This window comes from Triturus cristatus, chromosome 7, assembly GCF_964204655.1.
Source record: "Triturus cristatus chromosome 7, aTriCri1.1, whole genome shotgun sequence".
In the NCBI taxonomy this organism is placed as follows: Eukaryota; Metazoa; Chordata; class Amphibia; order Caudata; family Salamandridae; genus Triturus; species Triturus cristatus.
Window position 1 is genome coordinate 241,994,346 of NC_140590.1, and position 16,216 is coordinate 242,010,561.

Consider the following 16,216-nt stretch of genomic DNA (forward strand, 5'->3'; position numbering starts at 1 on the left):
AAATTGATTGACTTCATTCGATAAGGAAAGATAAAACTTTTCTACCTTTTCTAATTATTTGGTGTAGCGTCATTTTTAGTGGTGGAACGCTGGAGTGTGAAGTGAGTGTGATGCAAGCACGACATGTAACTCTGGAGTAAAGCCTTTCTACCTGAGCCAAGCTACCCTAGGACTCTAGGTCCAACAAGTTGGTGTTCAGCGGTGGGATCCTGAGCTGGTGTTTGCATCCACTCATTAGCAGTTTAGCATGCGCTACGCACCCTACACCTAATTTTTGTTTTTATTGGAGTTTTCTCCAGGTTGTCTCCCTGATTGGAAATTTTTGAAATTATTTCTGACCTGTGGTGGGTTCTTGTTAATGTTCATCTTATCCTCTGAGTCCTGTTCCGCATTGTTTAGGGCCCCACCTGGCAGGATGGAGTTTGAGCTGGGTAGGCTGGAAACCCAGCTAAAGGAATTTTGCCAGGAGAAAGGAGTATTTTTCAAGCAGGGAGCAAAGAAAGTGGAACTCCAGACTAGCTTGAGGGCCTGGGTTATGGCCCACCATAGTGGGGAACGGGAGGAGGAGCGACCAGAGCCGGACACCACGGAAGGGACAGAATCACTTTTTCCCCCTGAGAGCGGCAATATGGATGTAGGACCCAGGGCACCTTCAAGGGCCGGTAGAAGCTTTGGGGGAAGCCTGTCACCGGCTGATTTAGCCGACAGGAGGGAGGAGAGGCAATTCAGGATGGAATTAGGCCGCTTGGAGAAAGAGAGGGAAGAGCGGAGGTTCCTTCATGAGCTCCATTTGAAGGAATTGGATCTCAAGGCCCTTCAGTTCGGAACCCCCAGTAGTCCTGTTGGTGGCAGCGTACAGAAAGAGATCACCAGGGAGCCCAGACCCTATTTACCAAAGGACGTAGTTGCCAGCTACGGTGTTGGGGATGACATCGCCAAGTGGTTGGCTGCCTATGAGGTCTCCTTACGAGCCCATGGGATCCCAGAAGCTCAGTGGGGGGGTGGTCTGTACAGGTACATGCCTCCGGTGGGGAGGGATGCCCTTTTAGCCCTAGAACAACGGGAGCAGACCAATTACCCCACCATGAAGGTCGCCTTGATTAGGAAATTTGGGCTGACCCCTGAGAAGTACAGGCAGAGATTCCTGGGTAGCCAAAAGTTGGCCACACAGAATTGGGTGGACTTCTTTGACTACGCAAAAAAAGCTTTGGAGGGCTGGGTGCAGGACAGTGAGGTAAAAGACTACGAGGGGTTGTATAACCTGTTTTTGAGGGAGCACCTCCTCGAGAAAAGTTTTCCGGAGCTGCGTCAACACCTGGTGGACAGCAAGCTAACTAATCCTAGGAAGCTTGCAGAGGAGGCGGACATCTGGGATAGTACCCGGGTGTCCTCAAAAGGGACTGGGGGGAATTTCCAAGGGACTGGTCAGGGTGCCCCCCAGAAGAAAGAGGGGGGGTAAGGAGAAGGAGTTCCCTAAAGGCCCCCAAAAGAGTTCGCAGGGAAAGGGATCAGGATTCCCTCCTAAGGTTGGCCCCCACAAACCCCCTTATCCTGACCGTGGTCAGCAGCCTAGGGTTGTCCGTTGTTATGAGTGTGGCGAGATTGGGCACTACAAGGGGGATACCAAGTGTCCCAAGAGACCACACCCTCCCACTGGAGGAAAGACCCCTGGGGTGGCGAGTGTAGTGCTCGGGGAGGAGTTGCCCCTAGATAAGGGAGGTGAGTGGGCAGGGCTAACATTAGTGTCCCTGGGAGATTGTGAGATGGTTCCTAAGACCCATGTGCCCTCGAATACTACCAAGTATAGGCAATGGGTCACCATCAATGCCCAGAGGGTGGAGGCTCTGAGGGACACAGGAGCCAGCATGACTATGGTAAGGAGTCAGCTGGTGTCCCCAGAGCAGGTGGTTCCCAACGTAGTCCACCCGGTTGTGATGGCTGACAACCGAGAGGGTCACTATCCGGTGGCCCAGATTCCCTTTGAGTGGGGAGGGGTTGCGGGTCCTCTACGAGTTGCGGTCAGCCCTGCCATGCCGGTCGACTGTCTGTTGGGAAATGACCTGGAACACACGGCATGGAAGGAGGTCGAGTGCAAGGCTCATATGGAGATGTTGGGGTCACCTGAGTGGACTTGTGCCAACACGCGGTCCGTGACTGCCCAGAGGGGGAGTTCACAGAGGTTGGAGCCTGGGACAAAGGCAAAACCAGCTGCCAGAAAGGGTAAACGGGGACAGGAGAAGCCTGCCCCGGCATCTGCACCTCAGAAGGTGGATGGGGCAACTGAGGTGGTCCCGGAGTCCACAGAGGGGGATGTGACTTCCCTGGAGGGCTTACCTACCCCTGCAGAATGGCAGGTGGAGGGAGGACCTACCAGGGAGGAGTTTTGTCAGGCCCAAAAGCAGTGCCCCACCCTTGAGGGCTTACGGCGGCAGGCCGAAGCCCAAGCAGCAGGTAACGATTCGGGGAACTTCCACATATATTGGGAAGCTGGTCTCCTCTATAGCGAACCCAAGGCTCCGGTGCATGGATCATCCCGGGCCTTGGTGGTTCCCCAACGTTACAGAGCCTTCCTTTTGGAATTGGATCATGAGATACCCTTGGCAGGACACCTGGGAAAGGACAAGACCTTTGCTCGGCTTGTCCCTCATTTCTACTGGCCTCAGATGAGGATTACGTCCGACACTTTTTGTAGGACGTGTGTTACCTGCCAAGCTAGTGGGAAAACAGGGGTGAAGCTGAAGGCTCCCCTGAAACCACTGCCTGTCGTTGGCACCCCCTTTGAAAGGGTGGGCATCGACATTGTTGGGCCATTGGATCCACCAACGACTGCCGGTCACAGGTTTATCCTGGTTCTAGTGGATCATGCCACCCGGTACCCCGAGGCTATCCCTCTGAGGACCATTACTGCACCTGCGGTGGCACGGGCCCTGATGGGAATTTTCACCCGGATGGGGTTCCCCAAGGAAGTTGTGTCGGACAGAGGTACCAACTTCATGTCGGCATACATGCGGGCTATGTGGAAGGAGTGTGGAGTCACTTATCGGTTCTCCACCCCTTATCACCCCCAGACCAATGGTCTGGTGGAGAGGTTTAACAAAACCTTGAAGGGCATGATCAGGAGTCTGCCCGAGAGCCTGCGGAGGAAATGGGACGTCCTCCTACCTTGTTTACTGTTTTCCTACAGGGAAGTACCACAGACGGGAGTGGGCTTCAGCCCCTTCGAGCTGTTGTATGGACAACCTGTTCGTGGACCCCTCAGCCTGGTGAAGGATGGATGGGAAAAGACTCCCAGAAAACTTCCCCCGAATGTGGTGAGCTAAATGCTGGCCTTTCATAGCCAAATGGCTAGGTTGGGGAAACAAGCCTCCGAAAACCTAGAAGCCAGCCAGACGGTCATGAAGGAATGGTATGACCGAAATGCTCACCCAGTGGAGCTGGAGCCTGGCCAGAAGGTGTGGGTTATGGAACCTGGAGAGCTTAGCACCCTCCAGGATAGCTGGTCAGGCCCCTTTGAGGTGATTGAGAAGAAGGGCAAGGTCACCTATGTGGTTGACCTTAAGACCCCTAGGCAGCCCCATCGGGTGCTCCATGTCAACCGCCTCAAGCCCCACCAAGAGAGATCAGAGGTCACTTTGATGATGGTGACTTATGGGTCAGAGGAAGAGGAAAGTGAACCTCTCCCTGATCTTTTTGCGTCCAAGGAGAAGGATGGGTCGGTAGAGGGAGTGATCCTCTCACCATCTCTAACTCCCGAACAGCGGAGAGACTGCCGCCAGGTTTTGGAGCAGTACGCTTCACTGTTCTCACTTATCCCGGGAAGGACTCATCTGTGTACCCATGATGTGGACACAGGGGACAGCCCACCTGTGAAGTCCAAGCCCTACCGCTTGTCGGATAAGGTGAAGGCTAGCATCCATTGTGAAGTCACCAAGATGCTGAAGCTGGGAGTGATTGAACCTTCAAGCAGTCCCTGGTCCAGTCCGGTGGTACTGGTACCCAAAGCTGCCCCGCCGGGCACTACCCCAGAACTCCGGTTCTGTGTGGATTACAGGGGACTGAACTCTGTGACAAAGACCGATGCTCATCCTATCCCGAGGGCGGATGAGCTCATTGACCGGTTGGGAGCTGCCCAATATCTGAGTACCTTTGACCTTACATCTGGGTACTGGCAGATCTCCCTGACAGATGGAGCAAAGGAAAGGTCAGCCTTCTCCACACCTGAGGGTCACTACCAGTTCTGCGTGATGCCCTTTGGGCTCAAGAACGCCCCTGCCACTTTTCAGCGGCTGGTGAACCAGGTCCTCTCCGGGATGGAGGCTTTCTTGGCTGCTTACCTGGATGACATCGCCGCCTTCGGCAGCAGCTGGCAGGACCATTTGTGTCACCTTCAGGCTGTCCTTCAGGCCCTGCAGCAGGCGGGTCTGACGATCAAGGCCAGCAAGTGCCAGATCGGGCAGGGGTCGGTAGTGTACCTCGGTCACTTGGTGGGTCGGGGCAAGGTGCAACCCCTCCAGGCCAAGATTGAAACTATCATGGCCTGGGAACCCCCCAAGACTCAGACGGAGGTCCGAGCCTTTCTGGGCCTCACCGGTTACTATCGACGCTTCGTCAAGGGGTATGGTACTATTGTGGCTCTCTTGACTGAGCTCACATCTAAAAAGCACCCTCGACGGGTAATCTGGACCGAGGTGTGTCAACGAGCCTTTGACACCTTGAAACAAGCAATGTGTGCGGCACATGTCCTCAGGGCCCCTGACTTCTCCAAGGAATTCATCGTCCAGACGGATGCGTCGGAGCATGGCATCGGGGCAGTGCTGTCGCAGCTCAATGAAGAGGGTCTTGACCAACCTGTGTTTTTCCTGTCCAGAAGACTACTCCCCCGGGAACAGAGGTGGAGTGCGATTGAGAGGGAGGCTTTTGCAGTGGTGTGGGCCCTGAAGAAGTTGCGGCCATACCTGTTTGGCTCGCACTTCCTGGTACAGACCGACCACCGGCCCCTCAGATGGCTGATGCAAATGAGGGGCGAGAATCCGAAGTTATTGAGGTGGTCCATCTCCCTACAGGGAATGGACTTTAGGGTGGAACATTGCCCAGGAGTGGACCACGCCAATGCTGACGGTCTCTCCAGGTATTTCCGCCTTAGTGAAGAGAACTCCCAAAGGATTGGGTAGCTCTCCCCACTTTCAGCTGGGGGGGACGCGTGTTAGACCTGCCAGCCTCTGGCTATTCCCTCCTCATTTTTTTTCTTTTCCCTTTTGCCCTCTAATTTTTCTGTCCATTAGTTTTTTTTCGGTGTTGACGTAGAGGCTCTGGGTGCCCCATTTTCACTAATTGAGGGTGAGGCGCAAAGTGCTTCTCTAAAATGGAGGGAGGGAGAGAGCTCCTCCACAAAATGGTGGACTGAACTGTCGCCTCAGAGCCTGGGTCATAGACTGTCATGAGGGGTTCCAGAACCTTCTGGACCACTCTGGCTAGTCAGGGCCCAGGCTATAAATAGAGGTGAGGTGCGTTGGCCATTTTGTAGAAGAAGGTGGGCTGTGAGGTAGACAGGAGAAAGGCACCTGAGTGGGGAGGTGGATGCGCTAGAGAGGGAAATTGACAGTTCTTCGGGACTGCTTTTTCTTCCCCCTCGGCTGATACCACCCTCGACCTCTTGACCTGACCCTGCCCACAACCACTGACTCTGGGGTCACATTAACCCTATGCGCTCTTGTTTAGTCGGGACCCCTGAAGGGACACAGGGAGAAGAGTCACCATCTTTGGCCACATCCTCCACCTCCCTGCTGTTGCCTGGAATCTGGAATAATCCAGATTCAGTGACTGACCACTACTCTTGACTGAACGGGAAGAGGATCTTCGCCTTAGATCCAGGAAATTGGCTGACCGATTCGACTGCCCTGAGTGCAGATCACCCCCCCCCTTAATTTTGGCTACCCCTGTACTGAGACCCCATCAAGAAACACTCACCGCCGCAGCCCAGGGGTTAGAAGTTCGCTCCTACTGTCTCCTGGGGGCCCGTGAGGAAGACCGGGGCCCTATTGTGCTTGGATACGATCGCGCGGCACAGCCCAGAAGTGTGAGAAAGCCACCGCAGGGGAAGGGAAGCCCGCATCACTCAGATCACATGCAGGGGGGCGGGCTGTGGAGTGCCGCCCCCGCCGTTGCCCGACTGTGTGAGGAGGCCACGCCCAAGGAAAAGAAGGCCGCGTCAGGCCTTGAAGCCACACTCCTCGTATCATGTGCCGGGGGCGGACTGAGGAGCGCCGCCCCCGCCGTTGTCGATTGTGTGAGGAGGCCGTGCCCCCGCAGGCCGGGCTGATTCTGGCGGCCGCGGGCGCGCCTCCCGGCAGTCACTGAGTCCGAGTGTATGCCTGGCCTTGGAGGGTGTTGTGTCCCGAGGACGACTCCATGTAGGCGTTGCCACCCCCAGGACACCGTCAGAGGTTGGGGCCTGCCGGTGTGTGGAGCTCTGAGGAGCGAGTCCTCAACCGGCTGAAAAATCCCGCAAGAGGTCCTGGACTCGCCCCTCCCCTGGGGGGGTCTCACCTTGAGTACGGAGAGCCCCCACTGCTCTGCAGAGAGGAGAACTCAGCTCCTGACCCTCAAAGCTCCCCCTGAGGAAGACGTGGTACTCATATAGTAAGCCGGGCATTTTGGGGGTATACAGGAGGTTGTTAAATGAATGTCAGTTGATGTCCTGATAGACCAGTTTTCCTGCTTCACGGGAAAGCCATGTTATATGCTGCGAAGACCAGCCAGGCGTCGTGAGCATATATAAGATTATATTTTATTCATCAAAGTATTACAGAATTTAAGTGCCTTGTATAGTGCTTAATGTAAAAACCTGATCTCAAGCACATTGTGAGTTCTAAAGTATAGTGCTTAATGTAACAACCTGATTTCAAGCACCTTGTGAGTACTAAGTATAGCGCTTAATGTAAAAACCTGATCTCAAGCGCATTGTGAGTTCTAAAGTATAGTGATTAATGTAACAACCTGATTTCAAGCGCATTGTGAGTTCTGAAGTATAGTGTTTAAATAGGATGACCTGATTTGAAGTGCATCGTGTATGCTACGTGCAGCGCTTAATGTAATCACCTGATTTTCAGTGCAATGTAAATGTTATGTGAAGCGCTACGTTTGGTGATTTGATTCAATGCGCTATTGAGTTTACTGTGCTGGATTGGTTCACCAAGTGGCGCGCTTAATTTCCTGCCAGTCTGAAGTAGAATAGTACTGCTAATTTGGACACAATGATATGTTTGGAACCTGATATGCATTGGATAAAAATTGATTGATTTCATTCGATAAGGAAAGATAAAACTTTTCTACCTTTTCTAATTATTTGGTGTAGCGTCATTTTTAGTGGTGGAACGCTGGAGTGTGAAGTGAGTGTGATGCAAGCACGACATGTAACTCTGGAGTAAAGCCTTTCTACCTGAGCCAAGCTACCCTAGGACTCGAGGTCCAACACACTGCGTTTCACATATGTAGTTACTGACACATGTACAACTGAGATATACATTCAATCACTAACACACCCATACATACACTCACCCAACCATATAGTCCATCACAATTGCACTCTTAAAACCATGCACCCATATAATCACCCACTCACACATCTATGCACAGAGTCACACACACCCTACCCACACAAACTCGGGCACCCATACAGATACTCAGACAACCAATCAATAACCCATACAGCGATTCACAAAACCGTGCAGCCACTTATACACCAACACACAGACACATACAGACATTCACACAGTTTAGTCACTAGTCTGCAGTAAGATACATTTAATGACTCACTTATGGAGTCAGTTACGCACCTAGAAAATCATCCATTCACACACTTGTACACCCACTCATTTTTCAACAGGCCTTTCCCTATATATATTAAACATATTAAAACTGTACAGAAACACATACTCACTGGATGATGTCATCAGTGATGTCATCAGTGATGTCATTTGAGATGTCATCAGTGATGTAATCAGTGATGTCACTGACCATGTCATGAATGATGTAATATGTGACATCATCAGCAGTGCATTGCGGGGGCGTGAGTTATAGTTAGCTGAACTAACTATAACAGGGGAATTTCGAGGGTTTTGTACGAGGGAAATGTTCAGATAACTATAACGCCCCTGAAACCTATGGTTTTTTCAGTGAATATATGTATAAACACACACATATATGTTTATGCACTATGACACATATGATGCAGTCAACTCTTGATGCGTCATATTGCTTTTTAAACTTTCAGTTAGGATGCTTGTTAAAGTTGTATGTGTAATTAGATTGTTAAATTAGTAAATTAACGTTTATACGTTGTTTGTTGTGTATTTATTTAAAATATAGTAATTAAAAAATATAATTTACCTTCTATTCTAAATTATAATTAATATACATACCGTGATTACGCATGTATTGCATATTATTGAATCCTCAAGCTATTGCGACCTAAAGATGTATACACATCCACAATAATCCCCAAGTTTTTAAGACCTAAAGATGTATACACATCCACAATAATAATTGGGATGTGTCGCTGCCGATCCACTTCCGCCACTGCTGGTAGGCGCTGACGTACTTGTAAGCAAACCAATTCAGTTTTAATGTTGGTCAAAAACATATCGGAGACAACAGGAAAAATACCCACTAATTTCATCCCCAGATCCAGGGCTGGACCAGCCCCGTGCTCATCCTGTACCTTCTTCAGAACGTTCATTAGAACACTCATGGAGGGGGTGCCAAAGCACAATGTATACACTGAAGCAAACAGCGTCCCTAAGGTGATGCAGTCAGCTAAAGAGGGAACCAGACCACTCAGCAAACTCATTGTAAGGATCCTGTGTTTCTCAACAGGAGACGTACGGGGAAAACTGCCTCAAGCTGCTCAAATTTTTGTGCAAGTCAAAACGGAAAGTCATTATGATTTTGAGGACGTTTGCCCATCACCGAGTTAATCATGACGGGACTAATCACCAGTCCACCGCCGTGCCCCGGTAGTGGAGGAACAGCTCTAGCTGGAGCTGCCTGAAGTGCATGTGACATAAACTGTATGACACTTCTGTGAATATGAAACAACTGCGTATATAACAGATGTAGCTCTGCGACAGTGACAGTGAGATAGTTGGGATGTGGCGTAAAACCAGGCAAAACCGGCCAGGTGGCCCCATTGATAGACAATGGGCCCATACGAACAATAGAGACAGGGTGAGGAAAGGCCCCATTAAACCAAATAGTATGCTCCCAGAACATCAGCAGAACTTCAATCAATGCATAAGTACGATAAGCCGCCGGAGGAGCCGCTCTTGTATATTCATGAAACAAATTATCATTCCCGTCCACCGCGGAAAACGTAACCCAAGAATAGAATACCTCGAAGCGATAAGCAGGGTCCATCTCGACTACAAAAATAATAGTAGCCCCTGCATTGGGGACTCCGTGTTGAGTTAAGTGTGCTGTAACGCTGCACGGATATGTGCCGCAATAGTGACAGCTTGTGCCATGTTTAAGAAGAAAGCAACTAACAAAACGGCAGCGCAAAACAGGATCAAAAAACCTTTTAAAATTCAAGCTTGAAAAACCTATAGAAATAGGGGTACCCTACAAATACAGGAGGCTAAGCCCCCCCATCACGGATATCTTCACATACCGATAAGAGGGAATTGTGGACAAGCACAAGCGCTACTCATTTGTCTCATAAATAAGTACCAGACCAAACATTGGCGGCGCCATGTTGCAGGGATTCTACACAAACACAGAACTATCTCCACGATTATAGGACCTTGATGTATAGGGACTGAGTCATCCTACAACCTTGGTACCCACAAGCTTAGCACCAACTAGCTATAGTGTCTCCCTTGCTCTCCTACTCACTCACAGAGAAACAAATGATTAGACACCCCAGAACACAACACTCACAGATCTCTCAGGAATCGCAGTAACAAGACATAGCCTTTCACTCTCACTCTTGTATTTGTCCACAATAAGATCTGACAGAGACACTGAACAGTTTAAAATATTTATTTTAACAAATGTGCCCTTACATGCAGTATACCTGCCACAACAAACAGGAAAATGCATAGTACAAATACAGTCAGCATAGCAGCTAGACCATAAATCATGAAGGGAGATGTCATAATGGAAAACAGTAGAATCTAACCTCCCTCCCCTTGCTACAAAGCAGTATTATTATATATTGGAAGATCTCTGGACTGGGTCAGCAGACCCCATACCTTAGACTATAGAGGGTAAATCTATATCATAGGTGCTGTCTCGCACTTCTCCCTGGAAAGGTCCTTCTCCAAGTGTGTGCTACCTATTTGTTTATCATAATAAGACCAAAGTATGTTGTCCAAACAAAAGTTGCATCAGCATGTTTTGTCTAAGGGCTAAGGCCTGGCCAGAACAAAATAACAAGGGGCATTGTTGTTCGATCTTGCTCACAATATTCAGTCAAAATCCCAGGAACCTGCAGAGAGTGAACACAATGATGAGTTATCATGTAAAACAGCCATAGAAAATATTGCAATAATGAAGTTGTGTAGTAACGTGCGCAAAGCAGCAGGCAAGCTGCAGCATGCTCATGCTAACTTAGAGAAAACAACAATGTTCCCATGGGCCATGTGACAGTATGTATACACAAGCATACATCTAGGCCACCAGAAACCTGTGGGAAACCATTGGCCCTATAAGTCTGTGCTAGCGTTAGAGTGTGAACTAAACAAATGCTACTTATGTAACATAACATGAATGATCTGCAGTGCTGGTGTTGCATTAAGGAAATCTGAATTACAAGAGGAAAGCAGCATTATATGACTTGGGGGTCTCTGGTTGGCACAGGTATGCAATTGTGACAAATAGGGACCTCCTCCTCCAGTCAGGTTAAGGGGGTACACTCCTAAAATAACCACTGCTCACCCCCTTGGTAGCTTGGCATGAGCAGACAGGCTTATCTGAGGCAGTGTGTAAAGCATTTGTGAACACATACAGTAACCAAGTGGCAACACTACAAATGGACACCACACAGGTTTTATATCAAAAATAAGTATTCTTTATATAGATTTACCACAAGAGCCTTAAACGACAAAAATACACAATACTGTTACTTTAGATGGTATAATTTTGCTTAGTTCTCTTAAGTTCTTAAATGCGACACTTTAAGTCAATGTACCTTTTAGATGCGAAACGCAGGGCAACGAAAGTGTTGCAACGATGTTGATGCAATGAAGTTTTTAGTGCAAAGAAATAAAGACGTGAAGATCTTCCAGATGCGGCATGCTTCTCCGATGTTGCGAGAAGACTCGACTCGATGTTTCAGCTGCAGCGGCGTCACCGTTTATGCGATGTGACGACAGCGGCCTTGGCAGCGACACTCTTCTCCAACGTTTGCGAGACGCTTCCGCTCGATGCGATGTTGCAGCGGCGACACCCCTTTACACGATGCGACGACAGCAGCTCCGACGGCGGCACGCTTCTCCGTGGATGCGAGGCGCTTTTCTTGATGTGGTGCAATGCGACAACTACGATGGCTGCGATGGCAACACGCTTCTTCCTCGATGCAAGACTCTTCTCTTGATGCGGTGCAATGTGTCAGCTACGATGGCTGCGATGGCGACACGCTCCTTCGGCGTTGCGGGACGCTTCCTGGATGATGCGAGACGCTTCCGCTCGATGCGATGCTGCAGCGGCGACACACTTTACGAGATGCGACGACAACAGCTCCGACAGCGGCACACTTCTCCTTCTTGAGTTGCGCTTCCAGCTCCTTGCGACATGCAGTCCCTCCGAAGGCCCAACAACAGCAGCAGGCACTTCCAAAGAACTATGGGGAGCTTGGGGGTGAAGTCTGTTGTTCCTGAGACTTCAGCAGGAGCCAGCATTGTGGAGGGAAAGCACAGCCCTGGAGCACTTTTTTGACATGATTCCTTCTCTCCTTTCACAGTGCAGGGCAGAGACATCAGACGCACCACAGGGGGTGGAGCCAGCACTGTGGGGGGCAGGCACTGTCCTATTCAGGTCCCAGGTGCAACTCCTCCCTCCCATCTAGATGCAGATCTCTCTATTCACCACTGGGCGGACTCACCCTGTCTCCTGGAATCCCCCAGCCCTGTCACTCAAACTCCAGACAAGGAATACACAACCTAGCAGAGGCAGGTTTGAATGGTTAGACAAGAAAATACCTACTTTCGAAAAGTGATATTTTCAAACACAGAATGTTAAAACCAACTTCACTAAAAGATGTATTTTATCATTCTGAGTTCAGGCATACTAAATTCTAATTTCTACCATGTTCCCTGAGTCAGTTAGGATTATAAGATGTGATAACCAAACTGCCCATTCTGGCCTATGGAGAACAGGTAGCCTTGCAATAGTGTAAAACGAAAATGGCTGTAATTCACTATAAGGACATGCCACACACACCAGGGCATGTCCTACCTTATACTTACAATACACCCTGCCCTTGGGCCTACCATAGGGGCGTCTGATATAAAGAAAAGGGAAGGTTTAGGGACTGGCAAGTGGGTGCACTTGCCCAGTCAGCATGACAGTACCAGACTGCACGCAGGCTCTGCAATGGCAGGCCTTAGACACACTTTTACAGGCTGCTTCTGCGGGAGGCACAACCAGTGCTGCAAGCCCACCAGCAGCATTTGGATTTACAAGCCCTGGGCACTCCTGGTGCACTGTACTAGGGTCTGACAGGGAAACCAAACCAACCAATCATGGAATCACTAATTCGTACTATAATTTATAGTAGGGAGAGCATATGCACTTTAGCACTGATCAGCAGTGGTAAAGTGCCCAGAGTCATAAAACAGCCAACAACAGGTCAGAAAAAATATAGGAGGAAGACAAAAAGTTCTGGGATAACCCTGTAAAAAGGGCCAAGTCCAACACAACCCCCTTCCAGCCAAAACGCAGGGTAGACCAATCACTACTTTGATGGGCTTCCCTGCTTTGGGCGATAGAACAAGGACCTGGCACGCAACTGCAGGGGTAGACTCCAGTTCTATGCCAATGTGAACCTATTGGAATCCCTCTGTCCATACTCTCAGGGCCCACCAAGACAATCCATGGGGAACCCTTCTCCTCACCTGTGGACACCACCTGTGTAACACCTAACCTTAACTGGCTCACAGGTGTGTCCCAACAGCCAGACAGCAAAATGCCACAGTGGCCACTGACAGTAGTCAGGGATGAAACCCAGGCCTTATGCCTCTCGGGGCTCTCAAACCTCTGTGGCGCCAGAGAGCGGGGGCAGTAGCCCCAGGTGCTTGGCACCCTTTGTCCATTCTCCCTCCTGTCAGGTCAGGTATGACATCCTGGCACTGACCCACCAGCCCCAGGCCTGTACCTGGCAGCTGGACCAAAGACTGGAGTGGCCTCTCCCACACCCGGTCCTCCTCCTTGGGGCTCTGTACCCTCCCACTTGGAGTGTTGAGTGGTACCCCCTTCCAGAATTGCCAGGACACCTGTGGCAGGTGTCCTGCGCAATTCGCCCACCAGTTCAGGGGTTCTATCCTGCAACTTGGCGTCCAGGTCAGGGGGGACACCTTGAACCTGGCCCTCCAACCTAGGGTCTAAACCCTTCAGTTGAGCTCGGGTCAGAGGCGAGGACTCCCTCCCTCTGCACCCCCTTCCAGATGGCTGTACCCTCCCACCTAGAGTGGTACACCAAGAAGACAGACTGGTAGGGACACTGATTACAGATGTCCCTCCCTCCAGGTCAGACAACACCTGAATCTGGCTTCTCAAACTAGGGTCTAAACCCTCAGGCTGCACTGGGGTCAGAGGCAAGGACTCCCTCCCTCTGCACCCCCTTCCAGAGTACAGCACACACACCCAACTGGACTGGTACCCCTAGGAGCAACATGGGTCAGGACACTGATTACAGTTGTCCCACCCTCCAGGTCAGACAACACCTGAACCTGGCTTCCCAACCCTGGGACCAACCCCTGCCGTCGAACGCTCGCCTGGCGCACCAGGACTTCCCGGGGAGCACAAATGCCTCCCAGAAGGTGACACATAACTCATGTGTCGTGTGACAGTCTGCCTGGCGCAGATCTCCCGATCCCTGTCCATCTCACAGTGCGCGAAGATCCCCCAGGACAGAAGTGGTGTCACCATGGTCATTCACTGGTGACGCAGCCCTTCTGGCTGGCCCCTGACCCACTGGTTCTTCCACTGGGGACTCTTTCCCCCTCTCACCCCTCAGTCTGGACTTCTGCACCCTCCCAACTGGAGCGGTACTGCCAGACACCAGAACCGAGGGAGGCCTGCTTACAGACACTCCCCGTTCACCAGACACTAGGAGATCCCGCACAACGGGTAGCCCCTCAGGACAGACTAGGCTCCCCACCTGGTGTTCCCTTAAAGAACCATCCAGGCTCTGAGACTGATGTTGGGCACTACCGGGACATAACCCATTCTCACTCCTTCCCCTTAAAGACAGGACGTGAGGCCCTACACCCCTCTCAATACTACAGGAACTAGTTGGGCTACTCTGAGCCACTTCCACCAAACTGGTTTTGAAGATACCTGAACCACTCATCTTGGGATCACTCCCCAATGCCTTTCTAGACCCTCTGGACTCCACCAAAAGGTCTGCCTCCAATGTGAGCTCCCTGCGGTCAGAGAACTCACTCTCCCACAGGTGTTGGCATAGCTCTGGAAAACAGGTGTTGGCATAGCTCTGGAAAACAGGGACTTACAATATGCTCCCCCACAATTGGATTACACAGTCCCCTAGCAGGGTTAAGCAAACTATCCTTCACCTCTCCATCCAGTGCCTCGCACACGTACTCCACACCACTCTTTTGAGATTGGCAAGGCAGCATCTGACTGTCTCTGTCACTCAACCCACACTCTTCTGGGTGGTCTTCGCACTCACACACCAGGATCTCAACCATGGGGGAATCCCTCCCACCACTAGGACTATGAATCCCTGTGCCAGTTTCCCAATTCACCTCAAGAACACTGCGCACCACTGGAGCTACCTCATATCCTTGAACCTCCTGGTGTAAATTAACCCCCTCCTTCAAGTCAGGTGCCACATCTCTGGGTGTGTGTACTACTCTTTCGGCACTAGAAAATTCTATATTGCTGCCACCATCTGAGCTGGATTCCTCCTCCCACTCAGCAAACTTCAATCTCTGAGCTACACACATTTCTTGCTGCTGGGCTGAGACACTCATGGCCTCAAGCCTCTCGAGCTCTAAGTCAAGCTGCCTCATAATCAACTCATGCTCCATTTCCATTTTCTTTTCCTCTAGGGCTAACTTTCTAACTTGCCATTCCAATTCTAACTGCCCTTTTAACTTGAGCTTGGTCAGCTCCATTTCGTGCATCATACACTCTTTTGTATCTGCCAACTCCTCTGGAGATAGACTTTTACCAGAAATACAGCTACCAGCAGGGCAAGGGGTTTTTCTCCCTCCTGGGCCCAATGGCCCCCCCAGCTGCCTTAAATTGTAGCATCCCAGTTTCTCCTCTTCACAATCATAATCAACTGATGCTATGGATGCTGTTTTCTCCATGGTGGTTAAACTTGGCAGTACTCAAAAATAGAAAGTCCCAAAAAGAAATCTACCAACAAGTATTGGTTGCGTTATGGTCTGCACTGACTAAGTAGTGTTCACCAATCACTGTACATGAGTCACAAATGCAAGTCCAGAATCCTCACCCCTGACCACCAATGTTAGACTTGGGGGTCTCTAGTTGGCACAGGCATGCACTTGTGACAAATAGGGACCTCCTCCTCCAGTCAGGGTAAAGGGTACACTCCTAAAATAACCCCTGCTCACCCCCTTGGTAGCTTGGCACGAGCAGACAGGCTTATCTCAGAGGCAGTGTGTAAAGCATATTTCAACACATACAGTAACCAAGTGACAACACTACAAATGGATACCACACAGGTTTTATATAAAAAATAAGTATTCTTTATATAGATTTACCACAAGACCATTAAACGACAAAAATACACAATAGTTACTTTAGATGGTAGAATTTCGCTTAGTTCTCTTAAGTTCTTAAATGCGACACTTTAAGTCAATGTACCTTTTAGATGCGACACGCAGGGCAACGAAAGTGATGCAACGATGTTGATGCGATGAAGTTTTTGGTGCAAAGAAATAAAGACGTGAAGATCTTCCAGATGTGGCACGCTTCTCCCATGTTGCGAGAAGACTCGACTCGATGC

At 50.2% G+C, this 16,216-nt stretch overlaps 2 protein-coding genes across 3 annotated transcripts in view; both read right to left on the minus strand.

Moving 5' to 3' along the window:
• The window catches only part of LOC146809316 (uncharacterized), a 112,984-nt gene extending 108,608 nt beyond the window's left edge, over window positions 1-4,376 (minus strand). The window contains exon 1 of the mRNA XM_085614855.1: window positions 4,335-4,376. Within this exon, the coding sequence (XP_085470981.1) occupies window positions 4,335-4,376 (42 nt within the window). The remainder of the gene's footprint in view (window positions 1-4,334) is intronic.
• Window positions 4,377-10,315: 5,939 nt separating this feature from the next.
• Window positions 10,316-16,216, minus strand: part of ASPDH (aspartate dehydrogenase domain containing) — a 200,921-nt gene continuing 195,020 nt past the window's right edge. Inside the window, exon 8 of one of the 2 annotated variants that reach the window (XM_085616122.1) lies at window positions 10,316-10,486. In XM_085616122.1, the coding sequence (XP_085472248.1) occupies window positions 10,467-10,486 (20 nt within the window). In that variant the 3' untranslated portion in view covers window positions 10,316-10,466. The remainder of the gene's footprint in view (window positions 10,487-16,216) is intronic. The other variant, XM_085616123.1, reaches the window with a different exon arrangement.